The sequence below is a fragment of the Scyliorhinus torazame genome, chromosome 3 (assembly GCF_047496885.1).
Source record: "Scyliorhinus torazame isolate Kashiwa2021f chromosome 3, sScyTor2.1, whole genome shotgun sequence".
In the NCBI taxonomy this organism is placed as follows: Eukaryota; Metazoa; Chordata; class Chondrichthyes; order Carcharhiniformes; family Scyliorhinidae; genus Scyliorhinus; species Scyliorhinus torazame.
Window position 1 is genome coordinate 46,043,305 of NC_092709.1, and position 24,130 is coordinate 46,067,434.

General features: G+C 50.3%; 1 protein-coding gene across 4 annotated transcripts in view; it reads right to left on the minus strand.

Moving 5' to 3' along the window:
- Positions 1 to 24,130, minus strand: part of LOC140408433 (alpha-1,3-mannosyl-glycoprotein 4-beta-N-acetylglucosaminyltransferase B-like) — a 446,701-nt gene that overhangs the window by 19,612 nt on the left and 402,959 nt on the right. For all 4 annotated transcript variants that reach the window (XM_072495615.1, XM_072495614.1, XM_072495616.1 and 1 more), the window contains 3 exons: positions 13,181 to 13,374; positions 9,622 to 9,700; positions 4,631 to 4,718 (listed from right to left, as the gene is read on the minus strand). In XM_072495615.1, coding sequence (XP_072351716.1) covers positions 4,631 to 4,718; positions 9,622 to 9,700; positions 13,181 to 13,374 — 361 coding nt within the window. The remainder of the gene's footprint in view (positions 1 to 4,630; positions 4,719 to 9,621; positions 9,701 to 13,180; positions 13,375 to 24,130) is intronic.

The following is a 24,130-nucleotide window of genomic DNA, read 5'->3' on the forward strand; positions in this document are numbered from 1 at the left end:
TGGAGTAAATGTTGGTAAATGTGACCTCATCCATTTCAGTAGGAATAACAGCAAAATGGACTATTTAAATGGTAAAACATTGCAGCATGCTGCTGTGCAGAGGGACCCAGGTGTCCTTGCGCATGAAACACAAAAGTTGGTTTGGAAGTGCAGCAGGTAATTGAGGCGGCAAATGGAATTTTGTCCTTCATTGCGAGAGGGATGGAGTTTAAAAACAGGGAGGTTATGTTGCAGCTGTATAGGGTGCAGGTGAGGCCACATCGAGAGTACTGTGTACAGTTTTGGTCTCCTTACTTCAGAAAGAATGTACTGGCACTGGAGGGGGTGCAGAGAAGATTCACTAAGTTGATTCTGGAGATGAGAGGATTGGCTTATGAAGAGAGACTGAGTAGACTGGGACTATATTCATTGGGATTTAGAAGAATGAGGGTGATCTTATAGAAACATCTAAAATTATGAAGGAACTAGATAAGATAGAAGCAGGGGGATTGTTTCCACTGGCGGGTGAAACTACAACTAGGGGCTTTAGCCTCAGAATAAGCAGGAGCAGATTTAGGACTGAGTTGAGGAAGAACTTCGCCCAAAGGGTTGTGAATCTGTGGAATTCCCTGCCTAATGAAGTAGTTGAGGCTACCTTGTTGAATGTTTTTAAGGGAAAGATAGATAGATTTTTGAACATTAAAGGAATTAAGGTTTATGGTGAGCGGGCGGGTAAGTGGAGCTGAGTCCACAAAAAGATCAGCCATGGTCTTATTGAATGGCGGAGCAGGCTTGAGGAGCCAGATGGCCGACTCCTGCGCCTGGTTCTTATGTTCTTATGCTGCACAAATCCCTGCTCGAGCCTCGAATGCACCAGAGGCGTAAAGGTTCAGGGCTACGGTGACCTTGATAGCCATCGGGAGCGGGTATCCTCCTCCTTCACGTGGTGCCAATGCTGCAAGGACATGGCACAGGTGCTGCATCATCCCCTTGTTGAGGCGGAGCCTCCTGCAGCACATACGGTCCAACACCTCTTCAAACGGCCAGCGACACCTGGACACCTTGGCTGTCGCCGGCCTCTCCCTCTGGGGTCATCAGATTGTGGGGTGGACCCCTGCACATGGGCTGCTGCCTCGAGCCTTTGTCGATGCTGCTGCCACCACCTTCCCCGGAGTCTGGCCGCCTGAACTGCCACCGCCTGGACTGCCACCGTCACCACGAGAGCAGCTGCTGTGGGGCTACAATATCATCCATAATGTGACATCTGGAAAGAATTGGAGAGAGTGAGAGGCTGACAACCAGTTATGGGTTCCAGCCCGGTACCCTCAAAACCCCAAGCCTCCCCCACTCTTGCATCCCCTGCCATCTCTCAGGGTGCCATCCAACGAGCAGATAGTGAGGATGTCCCCATCTCTTGGGTGTTTGATTGTTGGCTGATGCCCCTGCGGTTTTGAAGCCTCCAGTGTTCAGGCCTCACAGTCTGATTGGGATGCTAGGCAGTAACACTGGCCTGCAACATGGCACGTTTACCCACGGGAATCCGCTTGGAAGCTGGGAAGTGCTCACATTGCTAACATTGCCAATTCCTTGAGCAATAGCCTTCAGCTGTGCGGCCAGAGGGGGTTAAAGTGACCTTCACCATATTACCACAGCCGGGGCTTATTCTGGAAGTGTTCGGGGACGGCAGCGGGGACGGCAGGCAGAGGCTGAAGTTGCCCCTGGTATGGGTATACACTGGGCAGCAGTCCCGGTGCCCCCCGACTTGATTGCCCGATTTCCAAGACGACTACTCACCTCCTCCGATCCCCACAGCAGCCATTTTGCCAGCTTCATGTTTTAAATAGTTGTGTTAAACACAAACGACCTGGAGTTCACTCCAGCTGCCCCTCTGTCCCATGGAGTCCCCCAGGGTCCTATGGGCACCGTCAGGGAGGGGGCAGTTCTGGAGGCCAACTGGGGCATGTCAAGGAGACGATGTGGCCTCCAGTTCTTCTGAATCCTCCCTCCTGACACCGGCGCATCCCAAGGATAGTGGGTAGAACAGGGTGTCATGGCAACGCCAGTGACACCGGTACGTTGGCTGGTGCCATTCTGGCTCCCGGTCCTCCAGAGAATGTCTGCCCAGAGCATAAAAGGTCACAGGGCACGGAAGGTAACAGACTGCCTCCGCCTCTGGTGTGCATCCTGGGGACACACCTAGACTTAGCAGTAGACCACAGAAGATCAAGCAGAGTGAGGAGCACTGAGTGGGCACTGGTGAGGTCACTGGGAGGGAATAGAAATCTGTCACTGTAAAACGTTCATGGTTAAAACATGTCAAACCTGATACATGTGGAGCCTCTGTCACGTTAATCTTCACAGTGGGCCTGCCCGCACCCCTATTGCCCTCCGCTCTCCCCCCATGCACAGTGGTCCAGGATCTAAGCCCCCAATGCAGAATCCGGTCAGAGGATGCGTGTGAGTACACTTGTCAGCAGAAAGCCAGGAGCCAGACATTAGCAGTAACTGAGGAGCGCTAGAACTTTTCTCACAGCAAGTTATCCTGCCTTGCATGGTAAGCTGCTGACAGTGCCAATAGAGGCCCATCACCCTGGCTGTTACACGAGGGGGGGAAACAAGGTGGTTGGAGAGGAGGGGGAAATGAGGGAGGGAAATGGTGGGAGTTGGGGAGGGGGAGTCCAGCTGACAGATGTAGCCTCATCCTAGGAGAATATGGAGAAATTGAGGCTCTCCCTAGTCCTCCTCGCAGCCCCTCCTGAACTACCTCCTCCTCAGACAAGGCTGTATGCCCCTCCGCCTCCTCCTGTTCCTCCACCTCCAGCCATGTTGCCCCGCAACTGTGCCAGATTGTGGAGGGCACAGCAGACCACCACAAAGCGCGAGACACTTTGGGGGGTGTACTATAAGGCAGCGCCGGAGCGGTCAAGGCATCAGAACCGCATTTTCAGCAGGCCAATGCACCACTCAATGACAGGATGGCAACGTGGACCTCATTATAAAGAGTATCCACCTTAGTCTCAGGCCTCCACATGAGCAAAATCAGCCCTGACCTCGGCGGGTATCCCCCTCAAGCCAACTCGTCATTCTGGGGTGGTCCTCGAAGACATCAGGCATCTGAGTGCCCCAGAATGTACCTGTTATCCATGCTCCCTGGGTTGCAGGCACACACATGCATGATTTGGAGGCAGTGGTCACACAAGATCTGAACATTCAGGGAGTGGAACCTCTTCCTGTTAACACAGGGGACTCCCTGATGCCCTGGTGGTTGCAGGGCGACATGCGTGATGTTGATCGCTGGCCTGGACCTGGTGTCCGTCAGATCATTGAATGACCAATGACGCCTGTACACCTTGGGCCGTTGCTGGCCTCCCCTTCTGGGTTCCTCCTTAGCATGATGGGCTGCAAGTTTTCAGGGTGTGCAGTGGCCGCCTGCATGTGATATCGCCTCCAGCCTGTGTTAGCTTTGATGTTGCCTTCAGCGCCTGCCCGTCTCAGCTGCCACAAGCAGCACAATGTCAGCCTCCTCGGGATCGACCCCAGAAAACATCGGTTTGCCTGGAAGGAATTGGGAGAAGGAGAGAGACCGACAATCAGTTAGGGCTTCACCCCGGGACCCTCAAACCCCTCAAGCCCCACCCAGACATGTCCCGCCTTCCTTCAAGAGAGCCATCCAGCGAGCCAGTTCCGCTGGCAAACCTTGCTCTTCACATTCACCCCCAACACATCAAACGTTCCTGGACTCCAGGCCCCAGACCTCTGCCGAGAACATTAGAGAGGCTGTGCTCAGCTGCCCTCAGTTCATCCGCACTCTTACCTTTTGGTCGTGAGAATATCCACAGTGGTTGTGCCCTGCTTTTGATTATTGGCAGCTGCCTTTATGGTGCTGACACTCCCAGAGTACAGGGACAATGTTCAGGCATCAATGCTTGCTGGGCATGAAATGCTCCAAGACGTGGCACATGTGTCCTCGAGGAGGCACTTGACAGTTGAGCATGAAGTTAACACAACAACAAGGCTAATTCCTCATTTGAAATAGCTTTCAGCTGTGAAGTTAGAGGCTGCTCACAGTCAAAGAGAGCGATATTTAATTTCAGGATAAAAGCCGCAGCGGGAATCTGTCCTGGAAGTATTTGGTAGGACTTGAGTTACATGCTGGTAAATGGAAATGGTTACTCACATCCTCACTTCCCCTCAGTAGCCATTGCGCCAGCTTCATGTTTTTGAAAGGAGTACTAAACAATGCCCACCTAACTTCCCGCTGGGTTGTCAGGTGTCTTGGAGGCCGCTGCATTCGACTTCAATCATGTTAATGAGATTGAAATGAATACAAATGAGGGTTAATGGCAGTCTCTTTATTTTGGGGCGCGACCCGGAATTCGGCACCGGGAGTGAGTCGGGTGAATCGCAAAATGGTTTGCGCCTGGAGAATCTTGACTTTGCCCTCTCCCGCTATGCACCCGGCACACCCAGATCCACGGCAGGCACAACTCAGTCGCTGAATCGCGCCCTGTATTAAGTGTTATAAGTTGATTTGACTGACAGCAATTTTGAGTTGATAGTAACTCCACCTCTTCTTTCAAAGTACATTTTCAAACCATATAATTTTATTGTTGGATTAGTCTACAGAAAAATATTTAAAGTAACTATTTACCTATTCTATAGTAGCCATCCTCTGTTTCCTTGTATTTGGGATATTTTGTCATATTGTTGTGCAAAATTCTTTTCTCAAATTCACTTTTCTGAAAAATTAAGAGAAAGGAGAATTCAAAGCATTACAATGGGAGCAGTTCAATAAAATTGAAGAAACTGTCGGTATTTTCCAGCACTCTAGGATGGGGTTTCCCGCACAAGATGTGGCAAGCCATTGGCCGGCAGCAGAATCTTCCAGTCCCGCAAATTCTACAGGCTTTTGCATGGCTCGCCAACCCTGCCGCGGGAGTCAACTTCAGAAGAGCCTGCTGGTGGGTGGGGCCGGAAAATCCCACCCTAAGCTATAACTATCGTTCTGAAAACACCTTGTTTTGTGATTCTCACCAGTACAGTACAGACAGATTAATACAGTGTACATAATGCAATAATATTTGTGATCTTTTCATCACAATTAGTTGTATTGAGCATAATTTGTATCCATTTTTGGTTTGTGCTGGTTGTGAGGAGCTCACCTTTTGGAAGCTATAAAAGCTTTCTCTGACTTGCCACAATTTAAGTTACCTAAGTTTCACCTGCTCATCATCTCTTCAAGTTTGCCAGTGTAAAGAAAACAGGAGCAGCAAATTTCAATGCAGGATTTCATTCTTGTAGTCTCGAGATAACCTGAGAGCATGATTTTTTTTTACAGAATGTGGGCATCACCGGCTAGGCCAGCATTTGTTACACATGCTTAAGTGCCCTTGAGATGGCAGTGGTCAACTACCTTGAAGTTCTTGTAGTGTAGCTACGCCCACAATGCTATTCGGAAAGGCGTTCCAGATTTTTCCGGACAGTGAAGGAACAGAATTATTGACCAGATTTTTCACATAAACGGACAGTCTCTCTTCCTTAACAAAAATGATGGCAGAGGCCTGAATCCAGAAGTCCCAACCCGAACCCAACCTCTGCCATTGTTGTGGGGTGGGGGCATGTGGGTTCTAAATTATACATCCATTGTTCATGGAGCAGCTGCCCATATAACACAGTAGCTGTCTCCATCATGTGATTTGTAGGTGTCTGTAACCCAAGTTGCCGATCAGACTTGGTAGCAGGTCTGAACTTTGTGGATTCATTTGGATAGCCAGGGTATCCTTTTGCAGGTGGATATAGTGCTGGAACATCTTTGGGGAGGTAAGGTATCCTTTGGGAGAAGACAGGTGCCCTTTGGAGTTAGAAAACGTAGACATAAGCATAAGTACACAAACCCATTAGAACTGTAAAGCTCATTAGAATTTTCTAAGCTCATTGGAACTATCAAAGCTATTCGGCTATCAGATTTGTGGTGTATGATGCATTTTACAAACGCACACTACAGTGGGTGCCTGTTAAATGAGTAATTTGATTGAAAGTTGTAAATGGTTATACAATAGAAATGTTTGTTTTTATAAAAAATTAAGTACTTACATGAAATGTTTGTTTCCATGAGGGAAGGGATTAAGTACTTAAGTGAAATGTTAATTTTCATAGGGACTAGTTTTCTTTATTCTTTCATGGGATGTGGGCTTCACCGACTAGACCAACATTTATTTCCCATCACCTGCTGCCATGGTGGAGGTGGTGGCGAGCTACCTTCTTGAACCGCTGCAGTCCACTGACAGTGCTGTTCGGAAGGGAGTTCAAAGATTTTAGCCCACTACCAATGAAGGAATGGCAATATAGTTCCTAGTAAGGATTGTGTGAGGCTTGGAGGGAAACTTGCAGATAAAGGTGTATCCAGGCATCTTCTTCCATGTTCTTCCAGGTGGCGGAGGTCGCAGGTTTGGAAGGTGCAGTTGAAGGCGCCTTGGTCAGCTGCTGCAGTGCATCTTGCACATGGTGCAAACTGTGCATCAATGGACTGCTTAAGGTGGAGCTTGGGGTTCAAATCAAGTGGCTTGCTTTATCCAGGATAATGTTGAGCTTCTTGACTGCTGTTGGAACTACATTCCTCCAGGCAAATGCTAAATATTCCGTCAAACTCCTGACTTTTGGCATGTAGATGGTGGACAGGCATTGGGGAATGTTTGGGGGGGTTGGGTGAGATTGCAAATAAGATCTGCTGAAGGCTTTGATGGGGTATTATACAGGAGGGAACACTGTTCAGAATGCACACCTTGATGTTAGGTTTATTTTAGCTGGCCTAACAGGCATCCTTCTATTACTGTCAAGGAGTCTGGTGGAGTTAGGCTCCAATTTGGCAGAGGGCATTGTGCAGAACTTGTTTAATTCAGTCTCTGCTCCATTTTCCTGCTGTATTACTGAACAACTGCACTGCGTCCATTTCTTTAAAGCTTTTGTGTGGACAGGTCCCCTCTACCTTTGCTGTGAAGGTGCAGAAATACTCCCTGCCACATCCAGAAATTCACCACAGCATCTCCTAAAATATTTCACAGTACTTTAGAATCTCTGCAATAGCAGGAGGTATTCTCAATTACATTACCTCCAAAATGGATGCCAGGGATTTTAAATAAATCTAGGGCCAGGCCCCTTGCAGGCCAATGGATGCTATCTAGTGCATGACGGGGACAGTGAATACATTGAATGGGCCTGTGTGGCCCACCTGCATAACCGTGTCAGTTGGGAGGCTTCTCTTAGGGGATGCTTATGTGAGCGCTCATCCAGCATGGGGGGTGAGTTGCGCAATCCTTGTTCGAAGAAGCTGGAGACCCCAGCATGCCAGTCTTCAGCCAATTCGATTCACTCTGATAGAAATACTGTAACATTACATTCTGTGGTCTCTCCTTCCTTCATTATGTACGTTATGCGTTGTCTGTATAGCATGCAAGAAACAATATTTTTCACTGTATACTAATACATGTGACAATAATAAATCAAATCAAATCAAATAGTTGCGGGCACTAGATACTGCAAAGGCTATAGGCCCTGACAATATTTCAGCCACGATCCCAGATTTGATTCCCTGCTTGGGTGACTGCGTGGAGTCAGCACGTTCTCTCCGTGTCTGCGTGTGTTTCCTCCGGGTGCTCCAGTTTCTTCCCACGAGTTCCGAAAGACGTGCTGTTAGGTAATTTGGACATTCTGAATTCTCCCTCTATGTACCCGAACAGGCGCCAGAATATGGCGTCTGGGGGCTTTTCACGGTAACTTCATTGCAGTGTTCATGTACGCCTACTTGTGACAATAAAGATTATTATTATTAGTACTAAAGACTTATGTTTCAGAACGTGCTGCTGTTCTAGCCAAGCTGTTCCAATACAGCTACAACACTAGCATCTACCTGGTAATGTGGAAAATTGATCAGTTATGTCCTGTACACAAAAGACAGGAGAAATCCAACCCAGCCAATTACCGCCCTAACAGTCTACTGTCGATTATCAGTAAAGTGATGGAAGGGGTCATCAATAGTGCTAACAAGCAGCACTTGCTTAACAATAACCTGCTCACTGTGCTCAGTTTTGGATCCGCCAAGGTCACCCAACTGCTGACCTCATTACAGCCTTGGTTCAAACATGGAAAAAAGAGCTGGGGTGGGATTCTCCGTCCCGCTGCACCAGGGGCGGGATTCTGTGATCCTGAGGCTAAGTATTGACGCCGTTGCAAACGCCGGCGCGTTTCTCGACGGCGTCAACACGGCCTCAGGATCAGCAATTCTGGCCCCGACAGTGGGCCAGCGCGGCACTGGAGCGGTTCACGACGCTCCAGCTGCTGATCCCGGCATCAAATGGGCGCCGCGGGATCCACGCATGTGCAGTGGCACCGGCGCCAATGCGCGCATGCGCAGTGGCTTCCTTCAACGCGCCGGCCCCGCGCAACATGGCGCAGGACTGCAGAGACTGGCGTGGAGAAAAAGAGGCCGCCAGCCAGGGAGGCCGGCCCGCCGATTGGTGGGCCCCGATCGCAGGCCAGGCCACATCGGAGGCCCCCCCAGGGTCGGACCCCCCCCCCACAGGCTGCCCCCGACCCGTCCACGCCGAGTTCCCGCCGGCTGAGAGCAGGTATGGATGGCACCGGCGGGACCCGGCTTTTTTATGACGGCCGCTCGGTCCACCCCGGGCCGAGAATTGAGGGGGCCGGCCGCGTAGAGCGGCCCCCGACCGGCGTCGTGCCAACCACGCCGGTGCCAATGGTGCCTAATCACGCGCCGGCCCCGGGCTGAGAGAATCCCGCCCAGTTTTCTGCGAGGCCGGCATAATGGAGAATCCCGACAGCGGAGAATCCAAATCACCTTCATCTCCCAGACCTTTAAACTTGGCACAAGGTTTAGGGGTACAGATAAGACCACCTTCGCTTTATTATAAGGTATGTGTAATTATGGGATAATGAGTGGTCACCTGATGGAAGAGCTGCACTCCGAAAGCTAGTGATTTCAAACAAACCTGTTGGACTTTAACCCGGTGTTGTAAGACTTCTGACTGTGATCCATTAAGTCAGGTTAGCGGCTGTTTCTCCAACTACAATTTTTTTTAATGCATCTGTCTGTTCTTGAGTGCTTCAAAAAAGTGAAGAGGCAGCTCCCACAGCTCTTCTTTCTGCTCCATTGCAGAGCCGACCCCGGCATGCTACGGAATGGCATGGAGAAGCCGATTTCCAAAAAAGGTTGCTCCAAGTGCCATGGAATGGCCGAGGGCACCGCTGGCACCAGTGGGGACCCGTCCCAATTCTCCGCTGGTGGGAGGACTTGGACTCCGGAACAGAGAATCCTGGCCGTCACCTTGGAAATATATTGCTATTCCTTCACTGTTGCTGGGTCAGAATTCTTAAACATCTTCCCTTACAGCACTGTGGGTGTATCTACACCACATGGACTGCAATGGTTCGAGAAAGCAGCCTACCTTCTCAAGACAAATTAGGAATGGGCACTAAGTGCTCGCCTAGCCAGCAACGCCTATATCTCATAAATTAAGTTTTAAAGAGGCACTGTGCCCTACCTGGGGGGCGTTTTGCATCCGTGGTCTGGTAATGCTATGGATGCAAACGCTTTGCCTGGGGTATATGATTAAAACATTTGCTTACATCCACCGGTAGAACTTCCACTGTTGTATTAAAAAGTTTGTCTCCTGGATGTTCGATATTTCCACTCCTAAAAACATATCTGTGAAACAATGCAGGCAAGGATAGTGAACATGACAGAATAGAAACAAACTTTGATTGTTGCTTTAAAATTGGACTGTCTGATGCAAGCTTTGATGTGTTAAACTGTATGATACCAGCCTGCAAATGCTTAACCTTTTTTCACAGAAAGCCCTCTCTCCATGACTTCAGTGGTGTGTTCACCTAATTATTTTAAATAGGTTAATGCTTTTTCTAAAATAGCAGTGAGAAGAATTACAGATGAATCTGATAAACATTTATGTTCTCGTGCCCCAGGACATACAAGGCTCACATTCAACAGAAACTGTTATTTCTTAGCTTCCTCTCTAATTATTCCTGTGCAGGTTAAAAATATAGTCAACAAAGGTATAATAAACACAACAAGGAAAGCAGCAGTAAGCTAGAAAACCTTCAGAAAGATCAGGTGTTATCCAAAATGAAAAGAATGCCTGCTCAGTTGTTGATTAATACGTCCTGAACTTATCTGTGATCGAAGGGGAATGAATCATGTAGTCCCAGCTTGCCAACATTTTAACTCCAAGACTCTTTTAATTACACCCTGCCAAAATTGATATTGACATGAGGCTGATGGCTAAATGCTGATCAGCATAACAGGAGGCCCATGAGAATGGTTTTAGGCTGTCTGGCAAAAAAGTGTGGGAGTGGAGTTGGGGGTAAGTGGTACGCAGTTGCTGGATAGTGGAAGAATGCCGGGGACCCTAGATTTCCTTGTGGAACATAGAGGAGCTCTTCTGCATTACAAGGCAATTTAAAAAAATGATCTTTTATACCCTTTTCGAGGCTTGCTTTTCCTTTGCACAGATCATCCCTACCAACAACAGCATTAGGCACGTTAATTTTAAAGTCTGTTTGACATCATTAATCTGGGATCATTTCTGCTGTCACTATCTAGTAGATAAGCACATTAAAAAAAATCAAATTCCTTTTAAAATAGGAAATAACACTTATTCTGCTCATGCTGTGACCATTCTGTGTGAGGAGGCAGGTGGGCAACTTATTCCCAAGTGGTGGACAATGCAACTCAGTAATTTGCTGTTTAAAGGCTTATGAACAACTGCCCATGAATAATTTGCTTTCCTATTTCATCTTGTTCTCTGGAAAGGAGTACCAGACCTCTTTTTGTCACCGATAGAAGAAGGAATACATTATTATTGCAAAAATAGTAGCAGAGCTCATCAAATGTTTCAACATTTTTAAGTAGAGATAATTGTAGGACTATGGAAAAGAACAGGGAATTGGGATTTTTGTTGGATTGTTTTGGCAAAGTGCAAAAATGGTGGCTGGAATATAAATAGTCTTTTGTGCTTTATACTATATGTCACCCTTGTCAGATCAAAATTAGAACTTAACATATGAGGAACCATGGGCATGAGACCATGTTCTACACTCTGTGCATCTACTTGTTGGCAGACCAGCATGTGACATACCACACCGCCAGCTTAAACGTTACATTTTGTTCAACTACCATAGAATTACAGCGCAGAAGGAGGCCATTCGGCCCATCGAGTATACACCCACCCCTGGAAAGAGCACCCAACTTTAAAAAAAATAAAATTTAGAGTACCCAATTCATTTTTTCCAATTAAGGGGCAATTTAGCATGGTCAATCTACCTACTTTGCACATCTTTGGGTTGTGGGGACGAAACCCACGCAAACACAGGGAGACTGTGCAAACTCCATGTGGTGAACCACTGTATTAGGAGATGTAAGATAGGATCTGCACTACAGGTTCGCCGGTAGCTCCTGCCGGCTGGCTCCGCCCACGGAGAACTGTATAAATATGCATGACCTCCAGCGCCCTGCCATTTCGCCAGCAGCAGGAGGCCACGCATCTGACTGTAATAAAGCCACAGTTGTACCCAACTTTAGTCTTTGTGCAATTGATCGTGCATCACTCCACACGGACAGTGACCCAGAGCCGGGATCGAACCTGGGACCTCGGCGCCGTGAGACTGCAGTGCTACCACTGCGCTACCGTGCTGCCCTAGAGCACCCAACTTAAGCCCATGCCTCCACACCCCCATAACCCGTAACCCAGTAACCCCACCTAACCTTTTTCACACTAATGGGCAATTTATCACGGCCAATCCACCTAACCGGCACATCTTTGGGTTGTGGGAGTGATGTACTATCAATGACTACAAGACGAAAATGGTGAAACTACTGAGGCTTTATTGCACTAGATGTTGAGCCTCCTGCAGCTGGAACCAGAATGGAAGCAGCAAAGGAGAGCATACACTTTTATACAGTTTCTGCTGGGAGGAGCCAACAGGCTGGGATTTACTGTGTTAACTGTAGTACAGTGGCAGTACCATAATACACGTAGGGCGAAATTCTCCCCCAATGGCGGGATGTCCGCCGACTGGTGCCAAAGCCGGCGCCAATCAGATGGGCATCGCGCCGGCCCAAAGGTGCGGAATGCTCCGCATCTTTGGCGGCCTAGCCCCAACATTGAGGGGCTAGGCCGACGCCGGAGGGATTTCCGCCCCGCCAGCTGGCGGAAATGGCGTTTGTTTCCCCGCCAGCTGGCGCGGAAATGCGGCGCATGCGCGGGAGCGTCAGCGGCCGCTGTCAGTTTCCCGGCGCATGCGCGGGAGCGTCAGCGGCCGCTGTCAGTTTCCCGCGCATGCGCAGTGGGGAGAGTCTCTTCCGCCTCCGCCATGGTGGAGACCGTGGCGGAGGCGGAAGGGAAAGAGTGCCCCCACGGCACAGGCCCGCCCGCGGATCGGTGGTCCCGATCGCGGGCCAGGCCACCGTGGGGGCACCCCCCGGGGTCAGATCGCCCCGCGCCCCCCCCCAGGACCTCGGAGTCCGCCCACGCCGCCTGGTCCCGCCGGTAAATACCAGGTTTGATTTACGCCGGCGGGACAGGCAATTTCTGGGCGGGACTTCGGCCCAGCCGGGCCGGAGAATCCAGCGGGGGGTCCCGCCAACCGGCGCGGCCGGATTCCCGCCCCCGCCCAATCTCCGGGAGCGGAGACTTCGGCGGGGGCAGGGGCGGGATTCACGGCGGCCAACGGCCATTCTCCGACCCGGCGGGGGGTCGGAGAATGACGCCCCTGGTGTGTGACCAGTGGTGTTTACCACAGGGAGGAATCCGGAGCACGCGGAGGAGACCCAGGCAAACTCCACAGGGACAGGGAGAAAGTGCAAACTCCACACAGACAGTCACCTGAGACTGGAATTGAACCCGGGTCCCTGGAGCTGTGAGACAGCAGTGCTAACCACTATGCCACCATGTCGCTCCAATGTTACCTTCTAATCTAGTAAAGATTACAAGTAAACTGAGATAATTATAAATAGGGCAAGACTAAAAAATATATAAAGGAATGATAAAATGTCAGTTCACAAAATGTAAACATGGCAAAATCTTTTTCCAATCTAGATTGAAGTGAATAATAACTTTGATTGGTCTGTGACAAACATGAAATAAATTTACAGTTTACATTTTATACCCACCTTTCAACTTTCAGTGGCTGAAAGAACCTGAATTTGATGAAGTCCCCTGCCACTGGAGTAAATGCCCAGAAGACATCATCTCCTTTGTAGGCCATGTCCAGAGTGTGATGTTGATAGATTTTCAAGCTACTTGTCAATTCTGCAGTCGGATTTGAATGACCCTTGTGTAATAGTTCTTTCTTAAAATCTTTATCCTATATTTTAAGCAAAATTATTAGAATAAAGGCTTGAAAGAGAAAAATACACTTAACACACAAACTGGTAAACACATTTCGAGATGACACTGGAAAATAGCAAACCACTACTTCATTGTCCTAAAGTCGTATTGTGTCAAAATAACTGGTTCAGTTGAGGTCAAAGCTCTTGGACAAATATAATCAAATTTGCCATTAACAGATGTACTGGATTGTCAGGTGAGCCGAAAACATGAATTCTAAATGATCTGTTCAAATATCTATGGCGGAATTCTCCGTTCCTGAGACTAAAGGCGGGATTCTCCCCTAACCACCGTACTGGTGCCGAGGAGAGGCGTGAACCACTCTGGCGTTGGGCTGCCCGGAAGGTGCGGAGCAAAGGGCTAGGCCGGCGCCAACTGGCGCCAAAGGGCCTCCGCCGGCCGGCGCGGGTTGGCGCATGCACGGGAGCGCCAGCGTGTGCTGGCGTCATCCCAGCGCATACGCAGGGGGGTTCTTCTCCGCACCGGCCATGGCGGACCGTTACACCGGCCGGCACGGTGGGAAAGAGTGCCCCCCGGCACAGGCCTGCCCGCGGATGGGTGGGTCCTGATTGCAGGCCAGGCCACCGTGGGGGCCCCGGGGCCAGATCCCCCCGCGCCCCCTCGAGGACTCCGCAGGCCGCCCGCAGAGCCAGGTCCCGCCGCTATGGACCTGGTGTAATATACGCTGACGGGACCGGCCGTAAATGGGCGGCCACTTGCCCCATCGCGGGCCGGAGAATCGCTGGGGGGGGGGGGGGGGGGCGCTACCAACGGCCCTCGAATGGCGTGGCGCGAATCCCGCCCCCACCAAAAAAAACGCCGCTGGAGAATCCAGCAGCCGGCGGCGGGGCAGGATTCACGCCGTCCCCTGGCGTTTCTCCGGCCCGGCTGGGGGTCGGAGAATCCCGCCCTAAGTATTGACGCCGGGGCAGGATTCGCGGAGTTCTACAACAGCAAAACTGGTGCCGCACCTGGGCCGATTCAACGACCGTTGAGGGGCTAGCACCGGCACCACGAGGAACACAATGGATTCCAATTTGAAATGGTGTGAAGTTCGCCGGATTCGCGATTAACACTCGGGAGGCTGACAAGCTGCAGCCACATATACACACTTCATTCCCCACACACACCACCACAGCCAACAAGATGGCAGCGGGGAGAGCAGCACCCCGGTTTACAGACGCCGAGCTTGAGACCCTGTTGGACACCGTGGAGGAGAGGCGGACGACCCTATACCCCAGCCCGGGAAGGAGACTGCCAGCTGCCACCGTTCGCCATGCCTGGGCACAGGTGGCGGAGGCTGTAAGCGGCCTGAGCAACACAGTCCGGGCCGGCCAGCAGTTCCGCCAGAAACTACACAACCTCCTCAGGGCAGCCAGGTGTGTAGGTAACACTGTGCCCCTGGCACCAACCCCTGTCCCACACACCCATAGCCCCACCCTCCCTCCCCACCGGAGGGCGTCCGAACCTCCACCCTGCACCAAATGCTGGCATCCATACCGGCCGCCATCGCCAAATGCCCTGGCGACTAAAGCCACCAGTTACCCACCCCCTGGGCTGCATGCGTCGGACTGTCTAACACTGTGCATTTTCTGTTTCCCCCTCCACCCCAGGAGAAGACTGGTCATAACCGCCAGGTGTGGTAAAAGACGGGAGGGGTCTGCCGGACCTGCGGCCCCTCACCACAGCAAGGCAGAGGGCCCTGGACGTGGCCGGCAGGCCCGAGGAAAGGCCAGTCGCCAGGGCGGTGATCGTTGGGCAAGAAAGTGAGACCCGCTGAGTTGCGGTTCCCTGTTATACGTGTGTCAACCCCCCAACACCACCCCCACATCACTCCCTCACCCCACACTACCCCCACTGCACCACCCGCCTCTCCTCCTCCCTCCACCTCCCCACCCGTGGCCTAATTATGCGTCCTGGATCTTGCAAGAGCTGCTGGTGATGGAGCGGGCCCTACTGGCGTCCCCCGCCACAGCCAGAGCCCCAGGTGCCGCGCAGCGATGAGGACACCGACACAAGCCATAGACCCGAGACCCAGGACACCGGAGCTTGAGTCTGAGGATAACACGGATTACCGCCGCCTTTTCGGTACACAGAGGGAGAAATCAGAATGTCCAAATTACCTAACAGCACGTCGATCGGGACTTGTGGGTGGAAACCGGAGCATCCGGAGGAAAGCCACGCAGACACGGGGAGAACATGCAGACTCCGCACAGACAGTGACCCAAGCCGGGAATTGATCCTGGGACCCTGGTGCTGTGAAGCAACAGTGCTAACCACTGTGCCACCGTGCTGCCCACATCATAGTATTAAACTGTTTCTTGAATTATCCCAGAATTTGTGCCACCTACAGCACTGTGGGTGTACCTACACCACATGGACTGCAATGGTTCAAGAAGTTTATTTCATGCATTGATTTCTCTTTGTGTAAAGAGTGATTTCCTCGAAATCAATCCTAAAATTATCTTTTGCTAATTTGAATCTGCGTTTCCTAGTCCTATGTTCCCAATTTTATAAAAGGTTATATTTTCAATCCTGCTAAGCCATTCAATTGTGGCTGATCTGTACCTTAACTCTGTCCCGTCTCCCCCTCGCTCTTTTCCCATGTTCTTTCCTGATACTTCCCTGGGTACTTCCTTGTCTCTCTCCACCCACCCCCCCACCCCCCTCCCACCCCCACCCCCCCACCCCACTTGTTCCTCTCTGCTCTGTGTGATCTTGTCTGGCCCCATTGGTCCCCCCTCCCCCCTTTCTTCCTCATCACTATTGGCCTCGAATGGGTCTTGGAACAGGCTGATGAATAGCCCCCATGCTTTGTGGAAGCCCTCGTCCGACCCTCGGATGGTGTATTTGATCTTCTCCAGGTGGAGAAATTCCGACAGGTCAGCAAGCCAGTCTGCAGCTGTGGGTGGTGCTGCTGATCGCCGGCCGAGCAGGATTCTCCGGCGTGCGATTAAGGAAGCAAAAGCAAGGGCATCAGCCCTCTTCCCCATATGTAGTTCTGGCTGGTCTGACACATGAAGACTGCCATTCTCGGGCATGGCTCCACCCTCACAGCCTTGGATATCGCCTCGAAGAAGGCTGTCCAGAACCCGACAAATTTGGGGCAGGCCCAGAACATTTGGGCGTAGTTGGCCGGGCCTCCTTGGCACCGTTCACATTTATCCTCCACCTTTTTCTGCAAGGAGACAATGAGGCACCCAAGGGCCCCGAGAGACACATTGTTGGAGGAACTGCTGGACACGGACAATAGGGAGAAGGGAAACTGAGGGGACATGTCGGACGACATTTAGAACACTATTAGACGGAGCAAGACAGAAATGGGAGGACGAACATGGGACTTGAGTAGGATGGGGACTCTGGAGCGAAGCACTAAATAGGACCAACTTCAACTCCTCCTGCACAAGGCTAAGCCTCATGCAGGTTAAAGTGGTGCACAGAGCGCACCTAACCAGAACCCAAATGAATAGGTTCCTCCCAGATGTGGAGGATAAATATTTGCACTTTTCTAATATTCCTTGACATCCTCACCCAGCAAATATCAGTTTATGTCAATCTTGTAAATTTCAATTGACTTAGCATACATACAACTATCTTTGGTGAAGATAGCTCCAGATCTCAGATGTGCATTGTGTGGAAAAATACTTTCCGATTTCATTCCTTAGCTGGCCCAGCTCTAATTTTAAGATTGTTCTTTTGTTCTGGATTCACCCCCAGAATAATTTTTCTGTATTTAACCTAATGAATCCCTTTACCATTTTAAAACACCTCAATGAGATCACCCTCAATGTTTTAAACTCAAGGGAATAGAAGTAATGTTCTCGCAACAGCTGCTCAGGTGGGCGACCACGCATCAGCCTAAAAGGTGCCACATACGCTTTGTTCTAGGATAAACAATGGACAGGATTTTTCCGGCAAATCAGTGCATGTGTCCCGAAGGCGGTCCACCATTGGCCGATGGTGGGATCTTCTGGTCCCGCCATTGTCAACGGAGTTTCCCACTGAATGCACCCCTCATTGCTGGAAAACCCAGTGTGGGGGTGTACTGTCGGTGGCACATGAAGATTCCACCGGCATGAACGGCCAGAAAGTTCTGGCCAATATAAGCAGCTGTGTAAAAAAAATTAAATGGACCACACAATGGAAAATAACAGGTCGGTGCACACCAACTAAATTTTAAAGGGAAATTGAAGTCTTATTATTAGTTTAGCAAAACAGATTGTATCCCTTCCAAGGCTAAACATCTTTGCGAGGGTACTATATTCAAAACTAAATGTGGCACAACAAGTGAGGTCTGTCCAAGGCTCTGTATATTTTAAGTATCACTTCATCACTTTTATATTTCTAGCCCATCGCGTTTTACTGACCTTCTGAAAGGGTTAGGGTTAGGCCCCCATTCTATTCCCATAACCTAGCCTAACCTTTTTGGACACTAAGGGGCAATTTAGCATGGCCAACCTACCTAACCCGCACATCTTTGGGCTGTGGGAGAAAATCAGAGTCCCCGGAGGAAACCCACGCAGACACAGGAAGAACTTGCAAATTACACACAGACTGTCACCCGAGGCCAGAATTGAACCCGGGTCCCTGGTGCTGTGAGGCAGCAGTGCTCACCACTGTGCCACCGTGCTGCCCTTGTCAGCAATTAATTTAATCTACTTACTTATTATATATTTGGTTAACTCACTTGCTAGTTTTAAAAATACCTCTGCCCCACCTTAGTTTGTATCATCTGCAAAATTGGATGGTTCACATTGAACTTTCTAACCTAGATCATTGACGTAAATTAGAAGTAGTTTTGGTCCGCACACCAAACCCTGATGTACCATATTCAATACTTCCTTCTTTGTTCCTTCATCTGGTCTCATTTTCATTCTCAAAGTTTACTCTGAACCATCAGTGTTGAGTTCTATTCATAGCCTTTCGCGTGAAACTTTATCAAAATCATTTCAGAAGTCGAGGTTCATCACGCCAGATTGCTTTACCAGGATCTTCCTCTTCTGAATGTATGCTGAGTGTCAACATCTAGATTATTGTTGTGCAGGTGATTCTCATGTTTGCTCCTGATAATTGATTCCATTATTTTCATAAATTGGAAATAAAACCCATGCCTCTGTAGTTGCTAGTTTCTATTTTGTCACTATTTTTCAATATGGATACCACATTAACGTGTTTCCAATCCACTGTCACAACTACCCACCATGGGTGGGAGGCTGGACACAGTCCGCAGCCGCCACATCGGGTTCCCGAAAACTGTGAGCACAAGTGAACTGCGCTGTCGGGAACTCGGCCCATCGGGGTGGAGCATCGGGGGAGGGCCTTCAGGTAACGTCCAACGCCGTGCTCCTCGATGACCCTGTTTGAGGGGGTGGAGCATCCAAAAACAGGCGCCGCCCCCGATTCGGTCGTAAACAGGGATTCTCCGCCCGATCACCGATTAAGATATCGGCGTCGGGCAACAGAGAGTCCCGCCCAGTATATCCATAGCAGGGAGGAAAACAAGTACAACTGGTAAGCAGCTACATCCATAGCCATGCCCAGCTGGAAAAACAGGTTCTCCCAAAAACAAGTTGGTGGTGAAAGCTGCTATTTTAAAAACTCTCAAAGAGAAGAAACACTACACTGAACTGAAGGAAAGTTTTCCCAAACTGGAACGTAACACGTGAGTGGTAACTATATTCTGGATTTAGCTCAGGGATTTCTGTAATATTGGATGTTGTTCGGGAAAGGGGCATTTCTCAGGTTTCAAGAATGTAGATAGCTGGGATCAGGGGCCAACTTCCGAAGATACTGTGTGTGTAGGCATTATTGTAGTTAAGTGTACATTATGTCTGGTAGTCTTTCTTGTTGTGCATTTCTTTTAAATTAATAAAAAGTCTTTATTAATTGATTTCAACAAAACTGAACTGTTCCTCACTGATTTTCCTTCCATTATACCAAATTGAAACTGAACATTACTAAGAACCAGTGTTTTACCAAGTCATTGGGCAGACCTGGCAAAACGCAGGGCTGAGTTTAATCAGGTGAAGTCAGCCCTGTACAAGAACGAGGTGCGATTTGGTGTGCTGTTCCCAGCCAGGCTCCAGAACAAAGAGCACTATTTCAACATCCTGGCGGAGGCAAACAAATTCATATGGACCAAAGGACTGGACAAGGGGCAGACAAGGCAGAGGTGAAGGCAGATTAGAGAAGGATCACTTAAAAATTAGAGATTTATTGGACAGCTAATATGTTTGCGCAGGACAGTGTTGCCTTGCTCTGATCAAAAAGATTGGGTCGCAGGAAGAGCGAGGAAAGGGGAATGCAGGTGAGGGCGAGGTATAGGCAGAGAAAGCGGACAATCAGCGGGTGTAAGTTAGGGGCTAGACCAGCCCCGGAAGTGGGGCCACCACACTTGCAGGGATAGCTAGCATGGGAAGAAAGACAGCAAGGGAGGCTGCGGTGCACCTCCCGGCAGGGAAGAAGTACCTGGTCAGGGGTGGGCTGGGGGGGGGGGGGGGGGGGGGGGGCGGTTAGACACAGGGACTTGGAGGGGGATTGCACAGGGAGACAGGGAGAGAGAGAAGCAAGGAGTGGGGGGATGAAGGAACACAATGGGAAGAAAGGGTTAGCTTTCGGATCGGCCTCAGCAGGTAAGGAACGGGTTGAGGAAACAAGAAGGCGTTGCAAGCAGCCACTTTGGAGGGTCCCTAAACCCTAAACAAAGGGAGACCCCCGAATGCATGGGCACGCCCACGTGGCATACACACAGTTGGCAACCATGCTGAGTGCCCCCTGGACAAAAGGAAACGCTGGCGCAAAGGTGCCCGACCTCATGATGAGACGGTGACTGCGGCTACTTTGGGCGGCCCCCTAACAAAAGGAAACACCGGAGTGCAGGGGTGCGTCCAACAGGTAAGTATGGTTGATCCCGCAGGGAGTAGGTGGGGCAAAAGCCCCCCACCAGGATTATCACCTGGAATGTAAGGGGACTTAACGTCCCAGTGAAAAGATCCCGAGTTTTTGCCCATTTGAGAAGTTTGAAAGCCGACATAGTCTTCCCGCAAGAGACACACCTGAGGGAGAAGGACCGACAGTGGGTATGAAAGGGTTGGGTGGGACAGACGTACCTTTCACGCTATGGGAAGAGGGCTACGGGAGTAGCTGTACTGATTAGCAAGAGGACGATGTTTACAGCGACAAGGGTGGTTATGGACACAGGGGGACGGTCCGTCGTGGTCAGTGGTGTCCTGGGCGGAGCACCGGTAGTTCTGGTAAACGTGGACGTACCAAACTGGGACGACACAGACTTCATAAAAAAGATCATGGCGGAAATCCCCAACATTGACACACACCGACTGATCATGGGAGGCGACTTCAACTGTGTACAGGACCCACTGACTGACCGATCGAGTCCGAGATCAGGGATGGCGAGGGAACTGGGAGCACTCATGGAACAGGTGAGGGCAGTGGACCCATGGCGGCTCCTACAACCCAGTGAGAAGGAATTCTCATTCGTTTTGCAGGTGCACAAAGCATACTCACGGATAGACTTCATTGCAGTGGGAAAATCGGTGCTTTCAGGAATAGTAAGGGCGGAATACTCCACGATAGTTATCTCCTACCACACTCAACATTACATAGATGTGTAAGGCCTTCTGCCGGAAAACATCACAGGCCATAGGCGAATCTGTTATTAATAACCAGAACGGGGAAGTCTCACCCTCCACATTTTGGGAGGCACTGAAGGCTGTGAATAGGGGAGAGGTCATAGCTTAAAAAGTGCTTAGAGACAGGGAAGAGAGGGCGGCCAAGAACAACTGATTAACTCCATTTTGGAAATCGATAGAAAATACTCCGAGGCCCCGACCGTTGAGCTTCTGGCGGAGAGGAAAAACCTACAAATGGACTCTAACCTGCTATCTACCAGGAAAGCAGTGCACCAACTTCGCCAGACACGTGGACCTTCTATGAACACGGAGAAAAAGTTGGCCACCTACTACCGGGGACTGTACAACTCAGAACCCCCTGACGGGGACGCGGGGATGAAACAGTTCCTCAATGGACTGTTCGTGCTAGTCAAAGAGGATGACAGGCGGGGATAGCTGGAAGCACCAATAGGACTGGGAGAGATCATGGAGAGCATCAGCTCTATGCACACGGGGAAGGCGCTGGGACCCGATGGGTTCCCGGCGGACTTCTATTAAAAATTTGCACCGGCCCTGGCCCCACACCCAAGGGACATATTCGCAGCTCACTAGCAAGGGGCACCCTGCCTCCAACGTTAACACAGGCCACAATATCGCTGATACCCAAAAAAGACGAAGACCCGGTGAAATGCAGATCATACAGACCCATTTCGCTGCTCAACGTAGAAGCGAAGATACTCGCAAAAGTCCTAGCCAAGAGACTGGAGAACTGCATACCGGAGATGGTCACAGAGGACCAGACGGGCTTTGTTAAGGGTAGACAGCTAACTGCAAACATCAGGCGGCTGCTGAATGTAATAATGACCCCATCCAAGAAGAGAACACCAGAGGTGATCGTCTCCCTGGACATGGAAAAAGCCTTGGACAAAGTCGAATGGAAGTATCTTGTTGAGGTACTGGAGCGGTTTGGGATAGGAAAGGGGTTCACCTCATGGGTGAAAGTCTTGTACACTGTCCCCAAGACGGGCGTTCGGACCAACACCACCAGCTGTGAATATTTCCAGTTGCGGAGGCACAAGGCAGGGATGCCTGCTGTCCCTGCTCCTGTTCGCCCTGGCAATCCTCTGCGAGACGCGAAAGGCTGGAAAGGCATCCAAAGAGGAGGGAGAGAGCACAGAATTTCACCTTATCCGGACGGCCTGCTGCTTTACGTCTTGGACCACAGAATGGCCTGAAAGCAATCAGGAAGCTCCTGGAAGAGTTTGGTGCCTTCTCGAGCTACAAACCCAACCTTGGCAAGAGCGAGGCATTCTTGCTGAACCCGAACGGGGAGGAACAGAGCAGGAGGGACTACCATTCAAACTAGTCCAAAACAAATTCCACTACCTGGGGATCCAGATAGCCCATGACTGGACACTGATCCACAGTAGAATCTGACCAGCCTGGAGGAGGAAGTTAAAAAGAACCAAGATAGATGAGGAACCAATGGACTGCGCAACCCGGCTGGGGTGGGGGGGAGGGGGGGGGGGGGGGGAGGGGGGGGGGGCGAGATGGAAGGAAGGTGGGAAACTACAAGAGAAGAGGGGGGGGCTACCCCCCTTTTCCCGGAAGATAAAATAAAAACACAGCTGAAGCCAAAGGGGGGGAGGAGGGGAGGAAGGGAGGTGGGGGGAGGGGGGTGTGGGGGTGACAATGGGGAAGGGAAGGGGGAGGAACTGTAGACTGATCCAGAGGGCAGCAAAATGTACATAGGGACAGTTAAATGAAGGACAAAATAAATCTCTCTGTACAATAAAATAAATTAGTGCGGGCAAGAAAAATGTGATGTACATATAAAACTGTTCATAAATATGAAAAATGCCAATAAAAAGATTTTTTTAAAAAAAGGACCGACACAGATGGGATGCACTCCCGCTTTCCCTGGTGGGGAGGGTGCAGCGATCAAGATGAACATACTGTCGAGGTTCCTCTTCCTGATTAGATCCATACCAATCTTCATCCCCAAGGCTTTTTTCCATAAGATAGACAAAATGATCATGGCGGGGGTAAGAACCCAAGAATCCCTTAGCTGACACTGCAAAGGAAAGATATGGGCGGTCTGGCGCAACCGAACCGACAATATTACCACTGGGCAGCCACAGCCAAAAGGGTAAGGGGATGGATACGAGAACCAACAGGGAATGGTGAGGCTAAAGGAGTCCTCCTGCCAGGGAATGACCCTCCGGGCCCTCGTCACAGCAACGCTCCCATCCCTCCCGCCAAAATACACATCCTGCCCAGTTGAGGCAGCACATCGAAGTCATGGAACCAAATGAGGCAACATTTCGGCCTAACTAAGATGTCCTCCATGGCCCCCATCTGTGGCAACCACAAATTCCCACCAGGCATGCTCAGCTCCACCTTTAAAAATTGGAGACAGGGGACGGGGGACGCTAGCAGTCAGGGACTTTTACATGGGGGACAGACTCGCGACCTTCGGCGAACTGATGGAAGGCCAGGAACTACTAACAAGACAGGAACTCAGGCACCTTCAAATTAAACACTTTCTCCGCAAGGAAACGGCAAGGTACCCCAGGACCCGACAGACACACTAGTCGAGGAGATAATAAACATGAACAGTAAGGAGGAGGGGGACTGTGGGAACATCTACGGTCGGTTGCTGGAAAGGGCAAAATACTACTGGACGGAGCTAGGCAAAAATGGGAGGACAAACTGGGGATGGAAGTGGGTTGGGGACTGCAAAGCAAAGGACTGAGTAGGGCCAACACCATCTCCTCCTGCGCTAGGCCAAGCCTCACGCAGTTTAAAGTGGTGCACAGAGATCACCTAACCAGAACCGGAGAATCCTGCTCAGCTGGCGATTAGCAGCACCACCCACAGCTGCAGACTGGCTGGCAGATGGAGGGATCACATGTAAAACAATCTCTAAAAATAAGAAGCAACTCTATAATGTAACAACCAGGGGCTCCATGGATTGAGCTGTTACTCTGTAAAAACTGAAAAATACCACTAAAAATATTTTAAAAAAGAATTCTGAGCAGTATGAGCCCAGTATCAATTTATAGATCAACAACAGCAGGTAAAAAAACAATTCAAAGCATCAAA